This window comes from Callithrix jacchus, chromosome 16 (genome assembly GCF_049354715.1).
Source record: "Callithrix jacchus isolate 240 chromosome 16, calJac240_pri, whole genome shotgun sequence".
In the NCBI taxonomy this organism is placed as follows: Eukaryota; Metazoa; Chordata; class Mammalia; order Primates; family Cebidae; genus Callithrix; species Callithrix jacchus.
In genome coordinates, this window is record NC_133517.1 from 6,827,039 (window position 1) to 6,851,083 (window position 24,045).

Here is a 24,045-nt window from a genome sequence, read left to right on the forward strand (position 1 = left end):
AGCATTACTTCATTTGAAACGTCCTTATATACAGGAATGCACCATTGATTCTGACTGGCGTTTCCGAAGTACTATTCTCACTCCAATGTTTGTGGAGACCCAGGCGTCTCAGGGGACTCTCCAGACCCGTACCCAGGAAGGGTCCCTCTCAACTCGCTGGTCGACGGCGGGGCAGTTAAGGGCCACCCAGCAGCACTATGACTTCACACCGACACAGACTGCAGGTAACAGTAACCCGGTCCTCCAGGCACGTATACAGCACTCTGACCTGTGGGCAGCTTCTGTCACAGAGCATTGGCCTTTTGCGAGGGAAGTAAGGGATAATAGCATAAAACAATAAGAACTCAGGGTAGATGTCAGTCAAAGGAGGGGTTCCTAGGACAGTCAGACTCATGGAAACAGAAAGTAGTGTGCTAGGTCCCAGGGGCTGGGAAGGAGGAAAGGGGATTTATAGTTTAATGGGCATAAAATTTCAGTTTTGCAAGAGGAAAAGTGCTGTGGAGGCAGGGTGCAGTGACTTATTCCTCCAGCTGAGGCAGGAGGATCACTTGAGCCCAGGAGTTCACCACCAGCCTGGGCAACATGGAAAGACCCCATCTCTACAAAACAATTTAAAAAATTTAGCTGGGCATTGTGACACACGCCTGTAGTTAGTTCCAGCTACCTGGAATGCAATGGTGCAGTCTTGGCTCACTGCAACCTCTGCCTCTCAGGTTCAAGCAACTCCCCTGCCTCAGCCTCCCAAGTAGCTGGGACTACAGGTGTGTGCCACCACACCCAGCTAATCTTTTGTATTTTAGTAGAGATGGAGTTTCACCAGTTTGCCAGGATGGTCTCAATCTTCTGACCTTGTGATCTGCCTGCCTTGGCTTCCCAAAGTGCTGGGATTGCAGGTGTGAGCCACTGTACCTGGCCTATTTTGCTTTAATTTTTCTGAGAAAGAAATGGATTACTTCTGACCAGAAAAAACAGAGAAAGTTTCAGTATATGTGTGCTTTGGTTTTGGTTTGGTACAGGAAAACATGGTGCAGCAAATTTAAGTCATCTTATCCCCAAAGCAGAGTAGAGGTAAACGAAATTCATTCACTAGATTTATAGTTTATTGAACTGTTCTTGCTCAGATGTTTAACTGCTTCCTTTGATGAGCAAAGTACAAATTGTAGAGTAAAATATCTTAATGCTTTTTAGAAACCCTTTAACATTTTTCCTTTATGTAATTTTTTTCAGATTTTGTTGATTCTGGAAGTGGGACTAATTTGAATAATCACAGTGCAAATACTGTGACACTAATATTAGAAGTCAGGGGCTCTTAGCACCTTTTAGTAGATACAAAATGTCATTACTGTGGTTGGAGCAGGTGGCCTCTTAACAAATGGGGACACTGAGGTCCATGAACCCGGTTTTCCTTGGGCCATACCCTGGTACCTGACAGAGCCTCTGCCCAGAGTTGGAGGTGAGCATGGAGGCCTAGGGTGCCACCAGGTGTGTCCTGGTAGGTGGCCCTGCCCCATTTGCAGAGCTGGGTGTGCTGAGTGCCTGACCACTCTGATTGCATGTTGCAGATGGAAGAAGCTCGTTTGATTGGCTGACCGGGAGCAGCACTGACCCGTTGGCCGACCACACCGGCCCCTCATCTGACTCCTTGCTGTTTGCCCACAAGAGGAGTGAAAGGTCACAGAGAGTACCCTTGAAGTCAGTGGGGCCTGATTTTGGAAAGAAAAGGCTGGGCCTTCCAGGGGACGAGGTGGATAACAAAGTGAAAGGTAAGCTGGGTTGCTAAAGTGTGCTTAAAATAGCCTCCCCACTAAATTAGTGCAGAGCTCAGGTCTGGAGACATTTCTGATTGTATCTGTGTTTCCTTGTAATTCATAATCAAGCCCATTAAAATTTAATTCAGTTAATGTTGTCTAGGCACTTACCATGCTGCAGACATTGTTTTTTGGGAGTTCCAGAAGAATCCTTCAGTAAGTTATTCTCGATGCATTGTTGAGTGACCTTTGGAGCATTAGGGGTGGGTGAGGCATTAATAAAGGGGTGATTGTAACATGAGGTGGAATTAGCAAGCGCATTCTAGGGAGAGAAGGCTTAATAATCCTGGTGGAGAATTGGGAGAGTGTCCGGAGAGACCGGGTAATGGAGGGGCCTTTGACAGGAGTCTTGGAGTTGGGGGTGCGGAAGGGAGAGTATGAAAAGGACAGGGATGGAGAATTTTCGGGGTGAGCAGGCCCAGAGCAATTCTGTAGTCCAGGTGAAGGGATGCTTTGGGGCATGCTGGAGTAACAGCAAAGGGTACTTCGAGGACAGGCTTGTGGGTATTGAGGTTTGCATCAAACCCCAGCTTCAGGAAGCAGGCCTTCCTTCAGAGGAAGGCCTGGGACTGAATGGCTTTCCCTGAGAGGTTTGTGTGGGGCAGAAGTGGAGTGACAGGGACTGGGAGGCAGAGGCCACAGGCACCAGGACCTGGTCTTGGCTGACTGATGACCAGAGGCAGACAGTGCCGAGAGGCTGGAAGCAGCTCTTTATGAGAAGTGTGGCTCTGGGAGGGATCAAGGGCCCAGAGGAAGGACAAGTGCAGAGTGATAAGGGCCCAGGACAGAACCCTGGGGGAGCACCAGCAGGGAAGCTGAGCTCTGTGGAAGTAAACTGAGAAGAACTTAGAAGCAAGGCTCGCTGCCTTCTTACCTAATCGTAGGACCTGAAACACATGCAGCATAACTTGCTTTACTCCGCCACTCTCTTTCATACTTTTCAGTCGCAAACCTGTGGCCCACACACAGTTCTCTAAATGGAAACCAGGAGAGGTCAGTGTGGCCCACCTTTTGACACGTGCTATGAGGTGAAGGTGCTCTGGTGGCCGTCATTCAGGTGGAGCTGCCTGGGTGCTGAGAATGGGGTCAGCGTCGGGGAGCTTTCTGGGAGCTGATGGCTCAGTGGCCTGGCGGGGCTGCTGCTGTGGAGCTCCAGGCCTGGTGCCATCCTCCACTGGTGATACTTTGTGAGAATGTAGGTCACTCTCTTTTAAACCAGTGTTCTGACGTTGCACACAAGTGTCCTTGGGCATAGGTGTGTTTCATTCTGTTTTCTGGGCGTATGGTGGGAGCTTTCAAGCTGCTGACTCTCACCTCCAGTTATGTAGCATCATCATGGGTGATTCTGTTGCGTTCTTCACATCGGTTTGCTGTTTTCTCTTTTTGGAGTCCTAGTGCTTGGATGTCACACCTGCCTGAGTGTCCTGACATGTCATATTTTTTGCTCTGCCTCATCTGGGAAATCCCTTCAACCTTATCTTGCAACCTGTGCTTTTAAGTTATGACATATTTTACTTTCCATGAGCTTTTTTTCATGTTCCAAACATTTATTTAGTTCTTGATTCTCTGCTGTAATGTCTACTCTCTTCTTTCTGATAAATGATAATATTTTGAATTTTTTTCCTTTATGATCTGCTTTTAACAATTGCTGTTTCCTTGTTGCTTACTTTGGCTTCTATCAATGATATTTCAAGCCTTCCTTAGAATGTGTGGTGATTTTGGGATTGTGGCTGGTATCTCTAGGTGGGGTACTAAACAGGTGTTTGGGATCGTGCTGGTTAGGAGTGCTGCGGTCACGAGGGGGCTGGTCTGCATGGTAACTGTTAAAGCCCCTGAGGGATCTCCTCTGTTGTTCAGTTACCCAGAGGCAGAGCACTCCCAGGTGAGGCGGGTGGAGTTTCAGAAGGTGACTGCGTGCCCTCCCCAGGGGCCACCTCTGCTAGCAGCACTCATCCACTGTTCAGTTGCAGCTGCACTCCCGCTCCCGGTTGTTGCCTCAGCAGCACTTTTAGGTTTTGTCTTTGAGGAAGCCCGAGATGAAAATGAACAAGCGGAGCCAAGTGTCTGGGCAGTCGGGAGTAACTGGGCCTCCTTTCCCTCTCCAGGTGTAGCTGGCCGGGTGGACCTACTGCGGCTGCGCAGACGGTTTCTGAGGGACCAGGAGAGGCTCAATTTGATTTATGCCAGAAAAAGCCTTGCTGAGCAAAAACGAGAGAAGGTTTGTATTGTCAAGAATTTGGTCAGAACGATGCAGTTTCTGTCACAAGATACAGGTGAAGTGAACAGGCTTCTGCTGGACACTGGCTCCAGAGTTGCCTGCAAACCAGGTGGCGGAGCTGCTCCAAGCCAGCCTCCTGGGGCTCCCCCGTGGGGATGCACCCACTGTGGCTCCCTGGTGGGGGTGTGGGAGTGCTGCTCCATCGTCTCCTTGGGTGGAAGCGGGGCCCGCAGCCATTCCAGGGATCAGACCAGCCCTACCTCAAGGTCCACACCCTGGCAGGGCTTCATTGGCCCTGTTTCAGGCGCCGGGACGCACAGTAGCCACAGTATCTATTCCTTTTAGAAGTATGTCAATAGGATGCCTTTGTAAGAAGGGTAGGACAGGTCTTGATGAAAAATCCCTGGAGGTGCTCCAGTTCAGCACCAGCCGCTGCCACGGGAGTTGCTCTGTCAATATCTGGGTGTGAAGGCTCGAAGGGCAGTGCTGTGCTGGCCCTTTCCCCCAACCCTGCTGCCCAGTCATCCTTGGGGAGCCTGGGGTCTCCTGGGCTGCACCCCCTGGGCTCTGTAGCTGCCTGGGGGCAGAGGTGGCCCAAGGGCAGGACCTGAGGCGGAGTGGGCACTAGCTGCCAGCTGGCCTTCCATTAAATCAAATTTTCTGATTTTATAAATATTCAGATTACTTTTTTTTTTTTTTTTTTTTTTGAGACGGAGTTTCACTCTTGTTACCCAGGCTGGAGTGCAATGGCACGATCTCGGCTCACCACAACCTCCACCTCCTGGGTTCAGGCAATTCTCCTGCCTCAGCCTCCTGAGCAGCTGGGATTACAGGCACGCGCCACCGTGCCCAGCTATTTTTTTGTATTTTTAGTAGAGAAGGGGTTTCACCATATTGACCAGGATGGTCTTGATCTGTTGACCTCGTAATCCACCCACCTCGGCCTCCCAAAGTGCTGGGATTACAGGCTTGAGCCACCGCGCCCGGCTTCAGGTTACTTTATAGTGAATATTGAGATAGCCTTTCCACTGCCTGTTGTGTCGTGATTTTTTTATTTTGGATGCAGCATCTGCCCTAGTCAGTAAAGCAGAGCGACTGAGCCTCAGTGAACAGCAGTTCCCACCGCTTGCCCTTATGGTTCAGGGATCCTGGCAACCTCATAGTTCATGCAAGACTGGTTTCCTTCATTGAGAAAGCTCGTCATCATCTTTGGTTCTGGTACTTATAGGAAATGAAGAGCGAGTTAAAAATGAAGCAGGATGCCCAGGTCGTTCTGTACAGAAGCTACCGGCATGGAGACCTTCCTGACATTCAGATCAAGCACAGCAGCCTCATCACCCCGTTGCAGGCGGTAGCCCAGGTTGGTCCTTGCCACTGCATTTTCCGTTGAAAGGTTAAAAGCTCTGTTTACAGTTTAGGGGTCTGCTTGTGTGAGGAAACATGCTACTAGACTGTCCTGCAACACGGACGAGGTGTTTGCTTGTCCTCCACAGTGGACTTGCTGTAAAGACCTTGCTCCAAGTCCTGCTCTGCCGTCTCCTGGTTCCGTGACTTCTTTACACATGCTGAGATTCAGTCTGAGATCGTCAGTGCTGAAGACGTTGTCTATCGGTTACCATTGCGTTTGTCTGAACAGAGGGATCATAAATGAACAAATTCGTTCCTAGCTCTCAGGAATCAATCAATGGATTGTAGACCTGGAAACTTGTCCACCACGTGCTACATAAAAACAGGAGGTTACCAAACATATACTGTGTAAAAGTGTGCACATTAGTGAAAGACACGTGCCAGTGACTGATCTCTTTATGGTATGATTATGGGTGATATTTATTTTCTTTTTTCCTAAACCACATTTTCTGGGTGCTCTGTTCTGTTCAACTGATCTGTGTGTCTGTTTTTGTACCAGTACTGTGCTGTTTTGGTTACTGCAGCCTGGTAGTATAGTTTGAGGTTCGGGAGTGCACTGCTTCCAGTTTTGTTCTTTTTGCTTAGGATTGCTTTGGCTATTCAGGCTCTTTTTTGGTTCTATATGAATTTTAGAATAGTTTTTTCTAATTCTGTGATAAATGATGTTTGATAGAGTTAGCATTGACCCTGTAGATTGCCTTGAGCAGAAGGGCCATTTTAACGATATTGATTCTTTTAATCCATGAATATGGAATATGTTTCCATTTATTTGTGTCATCTCTGATTTCTTTCATCAGTGTTTTTTAGTTCTCCTTGTAGAGATCTTTCACCTCCTTGATTAAGCATATTCCTAGGTATTTTATTCTTTCTGTGGCTGTGGTAAATGAGATTGTTTCTGATTTAGCCATATTTTCTAAAATTTTGTATAGTAATCACTAGAACTTCTTATAACAAGATAAATACGTTACTTAAACAATAGGGAATAAATCAAATTTGTATGTTTTAGTCACACATAGTTTTTTTCAAATAATATTTTTGCATTTGATAGATTTGTTTTTTAAAAATATTAAGTTTAATCTTAAATCAGAATTTCACAGTAAACTTTTCAAGTATTTAATTTTTGGCTGAGGTAACTAAGTGTAAACTGTTGCTTTTAATGTTCTTTTCAACAATATGCAGAAATCACACCAGAACATTCATTTAATGTAATTTGTTCATAAAACATCAAAAATGGATTACTATTATATCGTAAACATAATTAAAATAGATCTTAGACGTGAAAAAAGAACACGATTCCAAAAAGCAGCGCAAGTCTCACCTCCTTTAGAGGCAAACATGTAGTAAAATTAACAAAAAGATATTAACAGAACTGATCTGTCAATTATGATAGAAAACTTTTGAACAGGGTGGATTTCTAGAAGATTACACAAAGTAATTTTTAAACTTTATTTATCCATGCGTGCATGCCTCCATTTAGCAAAGATAGACACTGTATGCCAGGAACTGTTCTTGGTACTGATGCCACAGCGTGAATACATAAAGGGGAGTATCCTGTGGCTGTAGTGTGTGAGGGTTAGGGCTGTAAGCGTGCTGTTGGAGGGAGCTGATGCTCAGAAGCAGCCTCTAATGGTTTCAACAGTTGTAAATGGTCAGGTGGTGGGATCTTGAAAATTAACACTGGCATTTTATTTAAGCTTGTCAATTACTTTAAGCTTTACTGCGATGCTGATAGGAGGAAAATTCCTAAACATTTAACTTTCTCTGAGATTTTATGGAGTGCTGCCCTAAGCACTGGTGGGGCATCACCTGGGCTAATCTTCCCCACAGCCCACTGTGGTGTGCTCTGGTACCTCCCATTTACAGATTGGAGACCAGACTCAACTCAAGAGGGAAGCTGTGTCATTATTCTGTATTGATTACGCCAGCTTTTAAATTCACCTCTCTGGGCCAAATGTCCATGTTTCCATAACATACATCAAATATATGTTTGGTTAAATTCCAAATGCTCCCCTTGTCAATGCGTGTTAAATCTTTTTAAATAGAGTCGAGAGGTATAATAGATGTGTTTGCAACAGTTTGTATTTTCCAAGTTCTGACAATATTGGTGATTTATAGTATTTTTGCTTCAGATCCTAATTTGTCTTTGTTTTGAATTTTTTACAGAGAGACCCAATAATTGCAAAACTGCTTTTTAGCAGCTTGTTTTCTGGAATTTTGAAAGAGATGGATAAATTTAAGACACTATCTGAAAAAAACATCATCACTCAGAAGTTGCTCCAAGACTTCAGTTGTTTTCTTAGTACCACCTTCTCTTTCTTTCCACCTTTTGTCTCTTGTATCCAGGTAAAGTCTGCACAGACTTCACGTGTACATTGTCTTCTGTGGCTTCACGTGGTCGTTTTGTCATTGTGTTTCCAGTGTTGAAAATCTTCATAACCTGGTGTTGAACAGAGTAGATGTACTGTTTGGGTTACTGCTGCCCAAATGGGTAGATGTAATTTACGTCCCGTCCCTCACCCCCCCAGAAAAAACGATATGTGGCAGAATAACCAGAAATCAAACATGTCGTGTTTTATTTTGTAGTAAGCCAGTCCCCTCAGTGTTTTTGATGAAACCCTTCAGTTGTTTAGTTGTTTTTCCTTATGTAGTATTTCACCAAATTTTTTCCTGCCTTCTGACTGCTATCAAAAGGTGTTGACTGAGAACATGCCCGGCTCTGTTCTAGGTGGTTGGGCATCATCAATGAAAGGGCCAAAATTCCTCCCCTCCTGACCTTACATTCTATTAACAGACAGGTGATAGGCTACCCACAGGGAGATGTAGAACCGGACATTAGGTAGTAGTAAGGATCATAGTACCTGAGTAATAGGGAATTATTAAAGCAGCGTAAGGTAGTAATGAAGCAGGTAAGCAGGTGCCTCTTGATGGGGTGGGGCGTGTGCCTGGATGCAGGGGTCAAAGAAGTCCTTTCGAGAGGAACACAGTCCGATCAGAAAATCTAGTGTAACATTCAGTTACTACTCAAATATATTTGTCAGAAGATTATTTTTCATGTAAGAAATGTTTTCTTTGCCAAAGTATGGATTATATCAAATTTCCTCATAGAAAATCTCTTTGATTCATTTTAGTATATTTGTGTCTAGTGACCTTTTCTGAAATAATTACTAATTTATATAATATTGTTTATTGGTAGTATTGGTTTACAAACTAATTGGGTAATGCTTTTCTGAGATGAAATAGTTTTCCTGTTTTATTCTTTTTGATATAACATGAAACTGTCAGTATAAATTTCTTTTATACATTATTAGCTCTGTTTTTTAATGGTTTCTAATTTGTGTGGGTGTGTAAAATGTTCATATTTTGGTAGTGCTTTTCTAGCTTTAAATTGATCCCTGCATTGGAAGTGTAACATTATTGAATATTGCGGGAAAATTTGTTAATAGAGTTACACAGCAAAATTTCTGGTGATATCACTACTTAATGTTGGTGCCTTTTATGTTTAGTAAAGTGTGTTTCTCCTTATGACGACATGGTCCAAGTACCACAGGCTAAACAGCTGCTTGTGTGTGTGGTTTCACAGGACATCAGCTGCCAGCATGCAGCCCTGCTGAGCCTCGACCCTGCAGCCGTGAGTGCCAGCTGCCTGGCCAGCCTACAGCAGCCTGTGGGCATTCGCCTGCTGGAGGAGGCTCTGCTCCGCCTGCTGCCCTCTGAGCTGCCTGCCAAGCGAGTCCGTGGGAAGGCCCGCCTTCCTCCTGATGTCCTTAGATGGGTGGAGCTTGCTAAGTAAGTTTGAGGTCGAGCACTCTTGGGAGCACACTAGATTTGACCGAAGGAATACAGAAAACACTTGGCTTTATTTGGCAAAAAAATAAGCTAATACAGTTGATAGTATCACTAATGCGAAATTTAAAAAAAAAAAGTCTTTCAGGCTGATTACCATTCTCAAAATCAAGAACAGTTGCCACAGCAAGCAATGTCTTGCTCAAGGAAAGAGAATGTTTAAACCTGCTGATTTCTTTCACTGTAGAATCTTTTGGACTTGGTATTATTCACCAAGTTTAGTTTCCTATAAAGCGTGGCTGTGATTCATAGTTCCTAATATTTTATGTTTTTTCCTGCTTCACTACACTGAATAGAGGATGATTTCGTAGTTTCAGCAGGACTGAAGATTTTAGAAAGATTTTAATTCAGTTACTTTATTTGGGAAAAAACAGATTCCATTTTCTAGTTATGCCATTTTGCGTTATGTCTGATTCTTCTCTTCCTGTGATCTCATAACCTTCTGAGGAGGTTGTTAGGGTAAGGTTGAAATTTAACTTGAACTTCATTTTGTAGTGCAGATTTTTAGGGCTTTAGGTTCTAGGAGAAAAGATAGTAAAAGTAGGGGAGGGGAATCCTTGTTCTTTCCTGCCGTTTTGTAGTTGTTCACATCTTTCTTGACTGAGCACTGAGCGTATATGGTGCTGTACCCAGCACTAAAGAGACACGAAATTGGATTAGAGACATTGATCACAGACTCACAAAACAGCAATCTAGTAGGAAGTGTGTACTTTACACATAACTAATCATAACTGAAGTAGAAGGTGGTAAGTACTGAGAGAGACAAGATAAAATGCAGGGCCATTCAGAGAGGGCCTCGGATCGATGCTGCTTTTACCCAGGAGGCAGCTTTCTTCTGTTGCTTCAGATATGTATGTGAATGGGAAGTTACACCTTGTATGTTTACTGTTTCCAGGAGTGGTAAACACATAGAATGTGTATTTGCTAGGTAAATGGAGCAAACAACTTTTAAGGGCCTAAATATTAAACTTTTTTTTCTAACTGTATTAAATACATTTTCATACTTTTGTGATATTTTTACATTCCTTGCAGAGCACTGTGAACCTAGTCTACCCTTTTTTTTTTTTTTCCCTGATATGTCATGGCCATTGTTTTGACCATGTTATAGTGAACATAATCCAGGGACCTGGGAACCAGTATGGGGGTACATAGGTGATCTCTTTCCTGAGTCTGTGCAGAATGTAGCTCTCTGTCTTCCCTGACGCTGGGGCCATGAGCTGCTGCTCTATCACCCGTCTACCCACCCACCTTTGCTACTGATTTTTAACCCCTAACCCTCTGTAATCAGGACAGTGAGAGAGCCACATCTAGTAGATTTTATCGAATTCAGAATCCATAAGCTCTAGGAAAGAGCCTGTGGGGCTCTTTTGATGTAAATACAAGAGACTTAGTAGCCAGAAGGGAACTGAAGAGCAGGAGGACTAAGGAGGGAGCAGTTCTTGACTGGCTGGTTTAGGAAGAGATAACATTTGGGGTAAGACTTCAGGATGCAAATAAATTACCCGAAGGAAGAGAACAAACCTAATAAACACTTTGAGAATATCATCGATTGGGAAGCTTCATTGAATGGGTCAGGCCAGAATTGTTAAAGTAAAGAGATGAATGAACGCTCTAACAGATTGAGATGGTCTATAGAACATGGATTATAAACATGGCATCAGAGTCAGGAGTATTTTTTATTTGCTTCTGGGTTCTATGGGCTAGACAAGGATTCAAAATGGGTCACCTGCAGATATTATAATGGATTATTACTAGAGAAGCTTATGTAATAAAACATTTTATACACTGTGAACCGTTATTTTCAGATTCCATTTAAATGCACATCAGAATAATTTCTGCCTTATGTATGACTAAAGTTATAAAACTGAAGGGCTTCACAGTTTCTTAAATTTTATATTTTTAGCAGAATTAAAGTGACATTTTATGTCTCTTCTTTTGTTAATTATAATGTGTGGCAACTTGATTTACTGTTATTTCATTAGAATAAATAATTTCAAAATACTGGGGTGTTCCTTGATTTGGCCTTTTTGATTTGTTTCGTAGGCTTTATAGATCAATTGGAGAATACGACGTCCTCCGCGGTATTTTTAGCAGTGAGATAGGAACAAAGGAAATCACTCAGAACGCATTATTAGCAGAAGCCAGAAGTAATTATTCTGAAGCTGCTAAGCAGTATGATGAGGTAAGATTGATCTCTGGCAAATATGACACTTAACACTTTTATTCTCTGCTCAACTATGACTTTAAGCAAAACGAGGTACAGCAGATCTGCGAATAACGTTGTTTGGTTCAATGTCTTTTCATTATAATGTTGATGAGGGAGAAAATTGGTTTCATTATAGGTTCACTTAAGTGAGGATCTACTGTACTATGAAATTGTATGATATTATTTCTCTGTCTATTCTTATACAGTTTCTATTTGAATAGGTTGTTTTCTTTCAATATGTTAAAATTATAAAGAAGTTGTGTTAGGCTGTTCTTGCATTTCTATAGAGAAATGCCTGACACTGGGTAATTTATAAAGGAAAGAGGTTTAATTGGCTCACAGTTCCACAGGCTGCACAGGAAGTATGGTGCTGGCATCTGCTTGGCTTCAGGGGAGACTTGGGGAGCTTTACTCATTGCTAGAAGGTGAAGCAGAGCAGGCACTTCACATGGTGATAGGCAGTAGCAGGAAAGAGACAGTTGCTAGGGTGCGCCACATGCTTTTATTTATTTAGAGACAGGGCCTCATTCTGTCACCCAGACTGGAATGCAGTGGCATGATCATGGCTCACTGCAGCCTTATCTCCTCCCAGGCTCCAGCGATCCTCCCATCTCAGCTACCTGAGTAGCTGGGACTACAGTCATGCCCCAATGTGCCCAGCTAATTTTAATTTGTGTGTGTGTGTGTGTGTGTGTGTATGTGTGAGAGAGAGAGAGAAAAGAGAGAGAGAGAGAGAGAGAGAGAGAGAGTGTCTCGCTCTGTTGCCCAGGCTAGAGTGCAACGGCGCAATCTTGGCTCACTGCAACCTCTGCCTTACAGTTTCAAGTGATTCTCCTGCCTCGTCCTCCTGTGTAGCTGGGATTACAGGGGCGCACCACCATATCTGGCTAATTTTTTGTATTTTTAGTCAAGACAGGGTTTCACCATACTGGTCAGGCTGGTCTCGAACACCTGGCCTGGTGATCTGCCCGCCTCAGCCTCCCAAAATGCTGGAATTACAGATGTGAGCCACCACACCCAGCCTTAAAATTTTTTTGTAGAGTCAAGGTGTCACTATGTTGCCCAGGCTTGTTGGGATGTCATGAGCTCAAACCATCATGCCTGAACCTCCCAAAGTGCTACGACCACTCATCACCATGGGAATGGCTCACTCCATTCATGAGGAATCTGCCCCCATTGATCCAAACACCTCTCAACAGACCCTACCTCTGACATTGAGGATTACATTTCAACATGAAGTTTAGGTGGGGACACATATCCAAACTATATCAGAGGTAAAGAAGAATTTGGGAAGATGACTGTAAGTTCAGTTTTGTGCATTTTGGGCTATTCAAGTATAGGTATTGAAATTCAGAATCTGTGACCTGTGAGACTCTACAATGAGCAGTTCAGGTTTTAAAATCCTCTACAATTTTCTACAAATGTCCTATATTCTAATTTTATGTTCTAAGAACTTGTCTTCAGTCTTACTAATTGGTTTCATTGATAACTTTCTCAGAGAAATGACTTCCTCCTAGTTAGGGTTTTTTGTTTTGTTTCTCCCAAAACAGGTTCTCTTGTCACTCAGGCTGCAGTGCAGTGGCATGATCTCAGCTCATTGCAGCCTCAGCCTCCTGGGCCCAGGTGATCCTCCCACCTCAGCCTCCCAAGTAGCTGGGACTATAGGTGCTTGCCATTAAACCTGGCTAATTTTTGTATTTTTTGTAGAGACAGGGTTAGGCAATGTTGCCCAGGCTGGTCTCAAACTCCTGGACTCAGGTAATCTACCTGCCTCAGCCTCCCACAGTGCTGGGAGCACAGGCGTGAGTCAGTGCACCTAGCCGGGTTTTTCTAGTCATTTAGTGCTGTAGGATTCCTTTTGGTTCTTTTTCCATTCAGTGTTACTCTGAGTAGCTTCTCTGAAAAGGATTGTTTTTAATGTGATTGTTGCATTCCCCCATTTTACATGTTTTCATTGGTATTCTTTCCAAATTTGTAAAATAATTTTATTAACTTTTATATACCAGGCTCTCAATAAACAAGACTGGGTAGATGGTGAGCCCACAGAAGCCGAGAAGGATTTTTGGGAACTTGCATCCCTTGACTGTTACAACCATCTTGCTGAGTGGAAATCACTTGAATACTGTTCTACAGCCAGTGTAGACAGTGAGAACCCTCCAGACCTAAATAAAATCTGGAGTGAGCCATTTTATCAGGTGGGTAAAATTATTTTTAAGTCATTGAAGTAAATATTTTAGATAGGTGTTTTCTAGTTAACAAAGTTGTTTAAAACGTTTCAAAAACAAGGTAGTTATTGTGAAGCATTAGGGTAGTTGCATGACCTGACTCCACCTCAGAGTATTGTCAAATCTCTTATCCTTTTTAGCTAATAATCTTTTCCAAATGAATGCGATGCATTTTTAAAATAAGTATTAACATTCCTGGTGTGAGTACATGGTAGAATATTTCCTGTTGTCTCTTATATTACAAGAAGTTGCCCTGGATCACTGGCTACACACAGCTCCTGAGACAAGCTGCTCTCCTGGTTTTTCCACACCAAACCTATCCTGACTGTGCTTGGAAATTCCTCAGTTTGTGTGTAACATCCAAATCATCTTCCAGCTCAAAGTAGTTCCCATTTTGGGTAGATGTTGCTGTATGTTTTTTGGTTACGAAACAAGCTATTTTAGATGAATTTGTTATAAAAGTTAGAGTTTACTGTTATCAGTAAATGTCATCACTTTGACTCTAAATCTTGACCTATAAAAGTGCAGGAAAGAATATTATAGAAATAAAATAATTAGACATACTCAAATTGGCTTTCTGAAGTTATAAGTATCTTTTTATGTTCCTCAGGAGACGTATCTACCTTACATGGTCCGCAGCAAGCTGAAGCTGCTGCTCCAAGGAGAGGCTGACCAGTCCCTGCTGACGTTTATTGACAAAGCTATGCATGGGGAACTCCAGAAGGTGATTCTAGAGCTTCATTACAGTCAGGAGATGAGTCTGCTCTACCTCTTGCAAGATGACCTTGACAGAGCCAAATATTACATTCAAAATGGCATTCAGAGTTTTATGCAGGTAATACTATATATTATATATATTATTATAATAGGTCTATCTGAAATATACCATTTTTAGGATGTATTTAAAACTCAGTAAACTCATGGGGAAAAGAAACAAACATTTTCAAGTACTTTTTTTTTTGAGACTGAATTTTGCTCTTGTTGCCTAGGCTGGAGTGCGATGCTGCAGTGTGGGCTCATCGCAACCTCTGCTCCCCGGGTTCAAGTGATCTTCCTACCTCAGCCTCCCGGGTAGCTGGGATTACAGGCACCCAGCTAATTTTTGTATTTTTAGCAGAGATGGGGTTTTTACCATGTTGGCTAAGCTGGTCTTGAACTCCTGACCTCAGGTGATTCACCCACCTCAGTTTTCCAAAGTGCTGGGATTGCAGACGTGAGCCACCACTCCAGGCCGAGAGTAGACTTTTCCATTTAGGGTAGTGGAATGGCAGATTGGTTGCTTTGTGTAGAAGAGCAAGGGTTGATCTTCCCTGATTGTTTTCTGCCACTCTCTCATTCCTTTTTGCTTTTCTGAGGCACTTGTTTATAAGTCAGTGTCTCATATAGGGTTTATTAATAACATTTAGCATAGGTTAGTGACATTAAGCATAGAAGCTTATTCATTTGTTGTTTTCATTTTTGTTTAATGTGTTAAAGTTGATTAGCACACTCGAGAAAATTTATGAACAAGAGAATTAGCTTCTGTGGTCAGCAGTCTTACATGATAGGATGTTGGGATTATTAAAACTTGGTGGCGAGTCGAGGCAGTGATAACCTGACGATGTCAGTTTTATTCATTATGTTTTCCCAAAATGTGATTGAAACCTTAAATTATTTTTTAAAAATTTAAACTGTTAACTATATCCGTGACCTAATCCTTAACCATTCTGAGGCACACTGGGTAATTGTCATATTTATAGAATAATTGCTATATTTCATATATTAGAGGATTGTTAAAAATTTAAAGTCACAACTTGATTTATATAACATGGCATTTGCCTTTTTTCTTTTAGAGTTATTCTAGTATTGATGTCCTCTTACACCGAAGTAGACTTACCAAATTGCAGTCTGTACAGGCTTTAACAGAAATTCAGGAGTTCATCAGCTTTATAAGCAAACAAGGTAATTTTTTAAATCTGTCATTTTTTTCATTTCTAATTGTGGAAGAGTTTTAGCATGTAAATTTTTTTTCTCCTTAGTGAAAGTGCTTGTTTCTTAATGTATGGGTTGTAAACGCCATTGAATTTCCTCTACAAATATATATTTTCAGATCATTGAAATAAATGTTTAAAATGGTCAGCAGTGGTCTAGGCACCAGGGATACAAAGTGAAAGAAAACATGCTCCCTACATTAATGAAGCTTTTGCAGTAGCTCGGGGGCTTCAGAGGATACCTGCCTACAAGGGTGGTGGGCCCTGCGCTAACCTGAGGGGTTGCAAGACTCCCGGAGGAGGGTCCTGAACAGTGGGAAAGAGGCAGGGGTTTGCAGACAGAAAGTTGTAGTGCCCCTGAAGTGCATACTGAGGGCACTGGGTGCCCAGCTTGAAGGGAGAGCAGGGAAGCTGCAGGCAGCAGGGCCCACATCAAGAAGGCCTTTGTGTCACTGATGAGTGGGTTTTATCCCAGTGCCTATGGTAGGCAAAGAGTCTAAGGGGAGGGGTACATCTTTGCAAAGCTAAAATGTTTTATTTGTTCATCTGAGTTTCATTTTTGTCATCAATAATTAAAAATAAATACAAAAGATGCTTTTCAGAATATTAATAAAAACTGATATTTATAGCTACCTAGTTATTTGCTATTTTATTTTTGGAAAAATATTTTTCAAGTACATATTAATGATGTATCATTTATTAACTGCTTTCTTCTTTCAGGAGCTGCTTTAATCTCTATCAGTATTACCTAGTCTTGATAACAGCCTTATGAGATGTATTTTGTTCTCCTCATTTTTTAGAGGCTTATAGAGATTAAATGACTTGCCTAAGCTATTAAGTCAAATATGAAAATTTTGAACCCAGGACTATCTCATCTAAGCTTGGGTTCCCGACTGCTGTTTTCCCCCAATAGAAAGAAAACACATTAGCGATGTGAACTTTCAGTTTCCTGAAGATTATTATGAATCTCTTTTCTGATACCCTCGGGGCCAGAATGTTTTAGACGTCAGAAATATAACCTGTGTACACACCAGGGGCTGGGGCAGTATTCTGTAACTCTCCAGCTTAAGTTATGAATATTCACATTGATGGCATAAACAAAAGCTAAGTAGCCCTATACCAATGAAGATCAGATTTGTTTTATTTTTATTTTTTGCCAAGAAAATTTGCTGCAACCCTATGAAAATCTTTTTTAGTTATGAATGCTTTTTAGATTTTGATATTGGAGATGAAGGACCATAGACCTGTAATAAATGTAAAAAGAACTTGTGCAAGTGTATTTCTCCATGTTTATTCTCTGTCTTTAGGAAATTGAGTTTAAATGTCAGAATATATTAGGTTTAGTATGGTAACTTTGTGTTCCTTTTGTGAAAAAAAAAAAGATGATTTAAAAAAAAAATTTGGGCAGGGCCGGGTGCCGTGGCTCACGCCTGTAATCCCAGCACTCTGGGAGGCTGAGGTGGGCGGATCACGAGGTCAAGAGGTCAAGAGCATCCTGGCTAACATGGTGGTCCAGCCTCCCCGGAGGCGGAGGTTGCCGTGAGCCGAGATGGTGACACTGCACTCCAGCCTGGCGTCTGGCGACAGAGCGAGACTGCCTGAAAAAAAAAACCTGGGGGGCAGGAAGTTTGAATGTCCTGTTTACTGGTAGTGGCCTCACTTTATCATTTGGTTGAGCTGTGGGTATAGTCACCGTCTAATACTATTCTTAGGGAATTTATCATCTCAAGTTAACCTCAAGAGACTTCTGAACACCTGGACAAACAGATATCCAGATGCTAAAATGGACCCAATGAACATCTGGGATGACATCATCACAAATCGGTAAGATATAGTCCCTTTGAGTCAAATGTGGATTGTATTTTGAAATTGTTGGAATTTTTTTTTCCAAACCGTGATTTAGAGAAATGTGGGATTTGAGTCTAGTGAAGCTGTTTTCCATCCTGCCTGTTTCCCATGTAAGTAGTTCTGACAGAGCTCTCCGTGTCTGCAGTGTCCTCTTTCTCACTCGCCCTTTGGGGATGCTGCTGTCAGGGGGTGCTGGTGGCTAATCCTAAACCTGCTCCTCCAAGAAGGGAGACAGAGTCAGTGTGCATTTGCTCTTCCCTTAAGATGGAACGTTAAGTAGTCAGGTGACTACAAAGAAGATGACTACATAATGATTTTTATCATCGTATTTTATAACTTGGATTTTTGACACTCATGCCTCCTACCTCCCAACTTCATTATGCAGCAGTCATGTGTCACTTTCCCACGTCTCAGGTCATTTTCATATCCTTGTCTTCTCCTACCCTATAACTACCCTGTGGAATCCCTAGGGCAGGTAGTAACCATGTAATAAAATCAGAGAGGTTGTGATTTATCACATGCAAATGTGCATAGGAAATAGGACTCAACGACTCTGACCCCAAGTGTAGTGTTCTCCCATTATTTCCTCCACTACTACTATTTTTTTTAATGCTTTATTTTGAGATGAGTTCTCGTGGAAAAGTTGCAAGAAAAGTAGTGCTCTCCAGGGTGCCTTTAACCCCGATTCACTGATGTTTTAAATGACATTTTAAACATTTCTTCATGTTAGTGTTTGCATTATTTATTTTCTGAAACAGTTGTGAGTTTAAGCTGGATACATCCCTTTGCCTAGTTATAGATCAGTGTTCATTTCCTAAGAAAAAGAGTATTCTTTTATATAACTACAGTTCAGTGATGTACCTTGGTGCTTTCAGTGTTCCTCTAGAGCCCAATTTCCGTTTTGTCAGTTGTCCCCGTAATGTCCTTTGCAGCGTTTTCTCCATCTCAAGGACGGGGCCAGTACAGAATAATGGACTGCATTTAGTTATTGTGTCAATTTTTAGTCTCCCAAAAGGCTTTGTGTATCATAATAATTGACACTTTTGAGGAATGTTCCTCTGTTTGGGTTTGTCTTACGTTTCCTCATGGTGGGACTCAGGTGATCTGCCTCTGCCCAGAATACTCCTTAGGCTAGCAAATCACACGTAGGGGACAGTGTCCTTCTGCCTTTTACTGGTGATTACTTATTTATTTAGATAGAGTCTTTTTCCGCAAGGCTGGAGTGTAGTGGTGCAATCTCGGCTGACTGTAACCTCCGCCTCCCGGGTTCAAGTGATTCTCCTGCCTCAGTCCCCCAAGTAGCTGGGATTACAGGCACGCACTACCATGCCTGGCTAATTTTTGTATTTTTAGTAGAGACAGAGTTTCACCATGTTGGCCAAGCTAGTCTTGAACTCCTCACCTCAAGTGATCACCCACCTTGGCCTCCCAAAAGTGCTGGGATTACAGAAGTTACCTACCACGCCTAGCCTGGTGATAATTTTGATTGTTTGGCTAAAATATTGTTTAGTCTCTCCACTGTATAATGCCATTTTTTTTTTCTTTGCAACAAACAAATGTGGGAACTGCGTTGAGACATATACATGTCCTGCTTTTCCTAAGACTTACCCCTCCATATTTTGCATTTGTGGATGACTCCTGGCCCAAACTAGTCTTGACAATAATGGCTGTAAAATAATAATAACCAACTCCATCATTCATTCCATGTGTATTAGTCTACATCTTATTGTAAGGAGGCACCCCTCCCTTCTCTATTTACTTACTTATTTACTGTTTAAAAATTATCAGTACAGACTCAGGGATTCCAATTTTATTTAATGGGATATAACCTACTACTGTACTTACTTATTGTGTGTTCAATTATCTCAGGTTTGGCCAGCAGGCTCCCCTTTAAACTGACAAACCAGGCTCTTCTTGCCTATCCTGTTTTCTTTTAGAAATGTTATAGTTTTAGCTCTTACATTTAGGTCTTCGATGTATTAGAAGATAATTTTTGTAAATGGTGTGAAGTAGGGGTAAGTGTTTACTGTTTCCATATGGATATCTATCTAGCCCCATTTATTCAAAAAGCCTTTCATAATTGAGTTGCCTTGACAATTTTTTTTGGAAAATCAATTGACCCCCAATACGGGGGTCTATTTCTGGTTGCTACTGTAGCCCTTGTTTTGTGTTTTTTCACAATAGCAAACTGTCTTCATTTATATTGCTTTATAGTATGTTTTGAAGTAAGATAGGTTGAATTATTGAACTTTCCATTTTGAGACAGGGTCTTACTCTGTCACCCAAGATGGCCTACCACAATGTCAACCTCCCAGGCTCAAGCAGCCCTCCCACTTCAGCCTCCTAAGTAGCTGGGGCCACAGGCGTGTGCCACCAGGCCTGACTAATTTTTTTGTCTTTTTTTTTTTGTGGAATCAGGATTTCACCATGTTGCCCAGGCTGGTCTGGAACTCCTGGGCTCAAGTGACCCACCCACCTCAGCCTCCCAATGTGCTGGGATTACAGGCATGAGCCATGACAACCAGCTGTACTTTGCTTTTCTTTATGAAAACTAATTTATTTTAGTTTATTTGCATTTATTTTGCATTTTAGAATCTGTTTGTCAATATGTATAAAGAAAAACTGCTGAGATTTTGATTGGGACTGTATTGACTGTAGTTCACTTTGGGGGAGTTGTCATCTTAACAATATAGAGTTATCCAGTTCATTAATATGGCATATCTGTTAATTTAGATCTCTTTAATTTCATTGATTTGTATTTTTTTATCATAGAGATGGTGGATGTCTTTTGTGAGATTTATTCCTAAGTATTTTATGTTTTTTGGCACTGTAATAAATGGATATTTTCCTCAAAATTGTTCTATATTTTCCAATTATTTGCTGCTAATATCAATTGCTTTTTCTATATTAACCTTGTATCTTTGCTGACTTCCTAGTTTCAGTTCATGTTTTGCAGATTCTCTGGGATTTCCTATCATGTCATCTGTAGACAGGGTTATTTCACTGCTTTCTGAACTTGATGCCGTGTATTCCTTTTTCCTGCTTTGTTAAAACCATGAGAACATCAAGTACAGACTTGAAAATAAGTGCTGAAATGAGCATCTTAGTCTTATTTCTGATGTCAGAGAAGACAACTCACTCATTCAGCTTTAAAAAATGATTTTTTTTTATAAATGCCTTTTACCAGATTGAGGAAATTCCCCTTTTTTCCTGGTTTTCTGAGAGTCATGTTTTATCATGAATGGATGTTGAATTTTATCACTTTTTCTGCATCCCAGCTATAGGCCAAGGCAGGAGAATTGCTTGAACCCAGGAGGTGGAGGTTACAGTGGGCAGAAATCGTGTCATTGCACTCCAGCCCAGGAGATAGCACGCGAGACTCCATCCCATCCCCCGCCCCCAATTTTTTTTTTCAATTTCTTTTTGTGTCATTTTTGTTAAATTGTAATTTTCAATCACTTTGTCGATTTCTTTTTTAATTTCTGCCTTCGTTGTTTTTTTAAAATAAATTTGTCCATTCTATTAAAGTCATCAAATTATTGGTTTAAAATTGTTCACATTATTCTCTTATCCTTTTTTTTATTTATAGTATCTGTGGAGTGAACCCCTTTTTCATTCCAGATATTGGTGATTTGTGCTCTCTTTTTTAATCCCTGATTCATCTGGGTAAAGGTTTGTCAGTTTTGTTGATCTTTTCAAAGGACCAGTTTTTCACTTTTTTTTTTTTGAGACAGAGTTTCGCTCTTGTTACTCAGGCTGGAGTGCAATGGCGCAATCTCGGCTCACCGCAACCTCCGCCTCCTGGGTTCATGCAATTCTCCTGCCTCAGCCTCCTGAGTAGCTGGGATTACAGCCACGCACCACCGTGCCCGGCTAATTTTTTGTATTTTTAGTAGAGACGGGGTTTCACCATGTTGACCAGGATGGTCTCGATCTGTTGACCTCGTGATCCACCCGCCTTGGCCTCCCAAAGTGCTGGGATTACGGTGGCCTGAGCCACCGCACCCGGCTCAGTTTTTGACTTTCTAAGTTTTTTATTATCCATCTGTTTTCTATCTAATTGACTTCTGGTGTCATCTTTTCCATTTTTTTCTTTCTACTTTAGATTTACTTTGCTTTCCTTTTTGTAGTTTCTTTAGGTGGAAACTGTTGATCTTACACCTTTTCTTCCCTTTAATAATAAGCATTTGAAGTTACATGTGTCCTTCTACTGCTTTAGCTGCATTCTGCAAATTTTTGTATGTCATTCAGTTCAACATATTTTCCTAATTCTCATGTGACTTGATCCATTAAATATTTTAAAGTGTTTTAATTTCCAAATACCTTGGTTTTCTGGACATCTTACTGATTTCTAAATTCCCCTGTGGTCACAAAACACCCTCTATATGGTTTCAGTCCTTTTAAATTTATTGAGACTTGTTTTATGTGCCACCGTATGGTCTATTTTAGTAAATACCCCATGTAAATTTGAAAAATGTGTATATTCTGTAGTTCGTGGGTATCGTGTTTTATACATGTCAGTGAGATCAAGGTGGTCAGCAGTACTTTTCAGATCTTCCATGACATTTGTGTCGTTCCATCACTGCTGAGATAGGACTGTCAAAACCTCCTATGATTGCAGAGTTGTCTATTTCTTCCTTTAACTCTGTGTATTTTTACATACTGTATTTTGCTTCTGTTGTTAGGCACATACACATGGATAACTGCTATCTTTCGGATGAAATTCTTTTTTGTTGTTGTTCTTGAGTCAAAGTTTCCCTCTTGTTGCCCAGACTGGAGTGCGAAGGTGTGATCTCATCTCCCTGCAACCTCTGCCTCCCAGGTTCAAGCCATTCTCCTGCCTCAGCCTCCCAAGTAGCTGGGATTGCAGGCATGCACCACCATGCCCAGCTAACTTTGTGTTTTTAGTAGAGACGGCATTTTCCCATTGTTGGTCAGACTGCTTTCAAACTCCTTACCTCAGGTGATCCACCTGCCTTGGCCTCCCAAAATGCTCAATTGCATGTGTGAGCCACCGTACCCTTCTGAAATACTCCTTTTATCGTTATGAAGTAATGATACATTGATGTGTGTGTGGATGGATTTCAGGTATGTTTATATATGAAGTAACATGAAGACACCCTAGATAATACTGTACTTTTCACAGTCATACATATTCGACAGAACATATACACATTCCCTCACATGTTCTTCAGAACATAAGTGTATCTTCTATGTTCTTTATATGTTAATATATTTTTATATGTTCTTCAGAACATAAGTATATGTCTTTCATTACACTTGCCACTCTGTACTCATCATTTATTCCTAAGACCCGACTTTTCCTCTTGTGTCATTTTCCTTTAGCCTGAAAAATCCTTTAGCAGTTCTTGTAACGCAGGTCTACTTGTGATGAAGTCTGTTAGTTTTTTCCTACTCTGAAGTTATCTTTATTTATGTCATTCTTGAAGGACACTTTCTTAGAATATAGAATCTGGGTTGATTGTCCCTGCCCCTTGCAGTATCTTTTGGCTGTTGTGTCTCTGAAGAGAAAGTCCTGGTTATTCCCATTGTTGTGTTATATGTAAATGTGTCATATTTTTCTGGCTGATTTCAAGATTTTTTTTTTTTTTATCATTGGTTATCAGCAGTTTGATTATGATGTATCTAGGCATGGTTCTCTTTGAATTTATCTTGCCTGAAGTTCACTGACCTTCTTGAATCTGAAACTTTATGTCACCAAATTTGGAGAGTTTTCAGTCATTGTGTTTTTCCAAATACTTTTTGTCCACATTTATCTTGGTCTCTTTGTGGGAATCCAGTTACACCTACATTATGCCTTTTGATATGCTCTGTTCCTTTTTATTCCATCTTTTTTGTGGGGGGGTTATTCATCATATTAGATCATGTCTATTGATTTATCTTCAATCTTACTTTTACTTTGTTTTGTCTTGTTCTTCTAGTAGTCTGTGTAGTAACTATTTTATCTTAGGTATTGTATTTTCCAGTTGTAATATTTCCATTTATTTTTTTTAAAAACATTCTCTCGACTGGGCGTGAACGGCTCATCCTGTAATCCCAGCACTTTGGGAGGCCGAGGTGGGCAAATCATGAGGTCAGGAGATCGAGACCATCCTGGCCAACATGGTGAAACCCCATCTCTACTAAAATAAAAAAATTAGCTGAGCATGGTGGCACATGCCTGTAGTCCAGCAACTCGGGAGCTGAGGCAGGGGAATAGCTTGAACCTGGGAGGTGGAGGTTGCATTGAGCTGAGATTGTGCCACTGCACTCCAGCCTGGCAACAGAGCAAGACTCTATCTCAAAAACAACAACAAAAAAGCATTTTCTCTTTTTCTGCTGAGATACCTTTTCATTTGTTGCATGTGTTTTTTTCTTAACCCTCTGGAGCACAGTTAAAATAGCTGCCTTCAGGTCCTTATGTGATCATTCCAGCGTGTGGGTCAGGATAGAGTTCGCATCGGTTTTCTGTTGAGATGAATACATTCTCCTGGTTGTTTTTATCAGTTAATTTTGGAAT

General features: G+C 41.5%; 1 protein-coding gene across 4 annotated transcripts in view; it reads left to right on the top strand.

The window, feature by feature from the left end:
- The window catches only part of PRKDC (protein kinase, DNA-activated, catalytic subunit), a 195,847-nt gene that overhangs the window by 122,855 nt on the left and 48,947 nt on the right, over nt 1–24,045 (top strand). For all 4 annotated transcript variants that reach the window (XM_035277313.3, XM_002758884.6, XM_002758885.6 and 1 more), the window contains exons 58-68: nt 35–224; nt 1,563–1,763; nt 3,914–4,026; nt 5,255–5,386; nt 7,597–7,776; nt 9,014–9,219; nt 11,320–11,458; nt 13,489–13,677; nt 14,318–14,542; nt 15,540–15,648; nt 17,390–17,501. In XM_035277313.3, the coding sequence (XP_035133204.3) occupies nt 35–224; nt 1,563–1,763; nt 3,914–4,026; nt 5,255–5,386; nt 7,597–7,776; nt 9,014–9,219; nt 11,320–11,458; nt 13,489–13,677; nt 14,318–14,542; nt 15,540–15,648; nt 17,390–17,501 (1,796 nt within the window). The remainder of the gene's footprint in view (nt 1–34; nt 225–1,562; nt 1,764–3,913; nt 4,027–5,254; nt 5,387–7,596; nt 7,777–9,013; nt 9,220–11,319; nt 11,459–13,488; nt 13,678–14,317; nt 14,543–15,539; nt 15,649–17,389; nt 17,502–24,045) is intronic.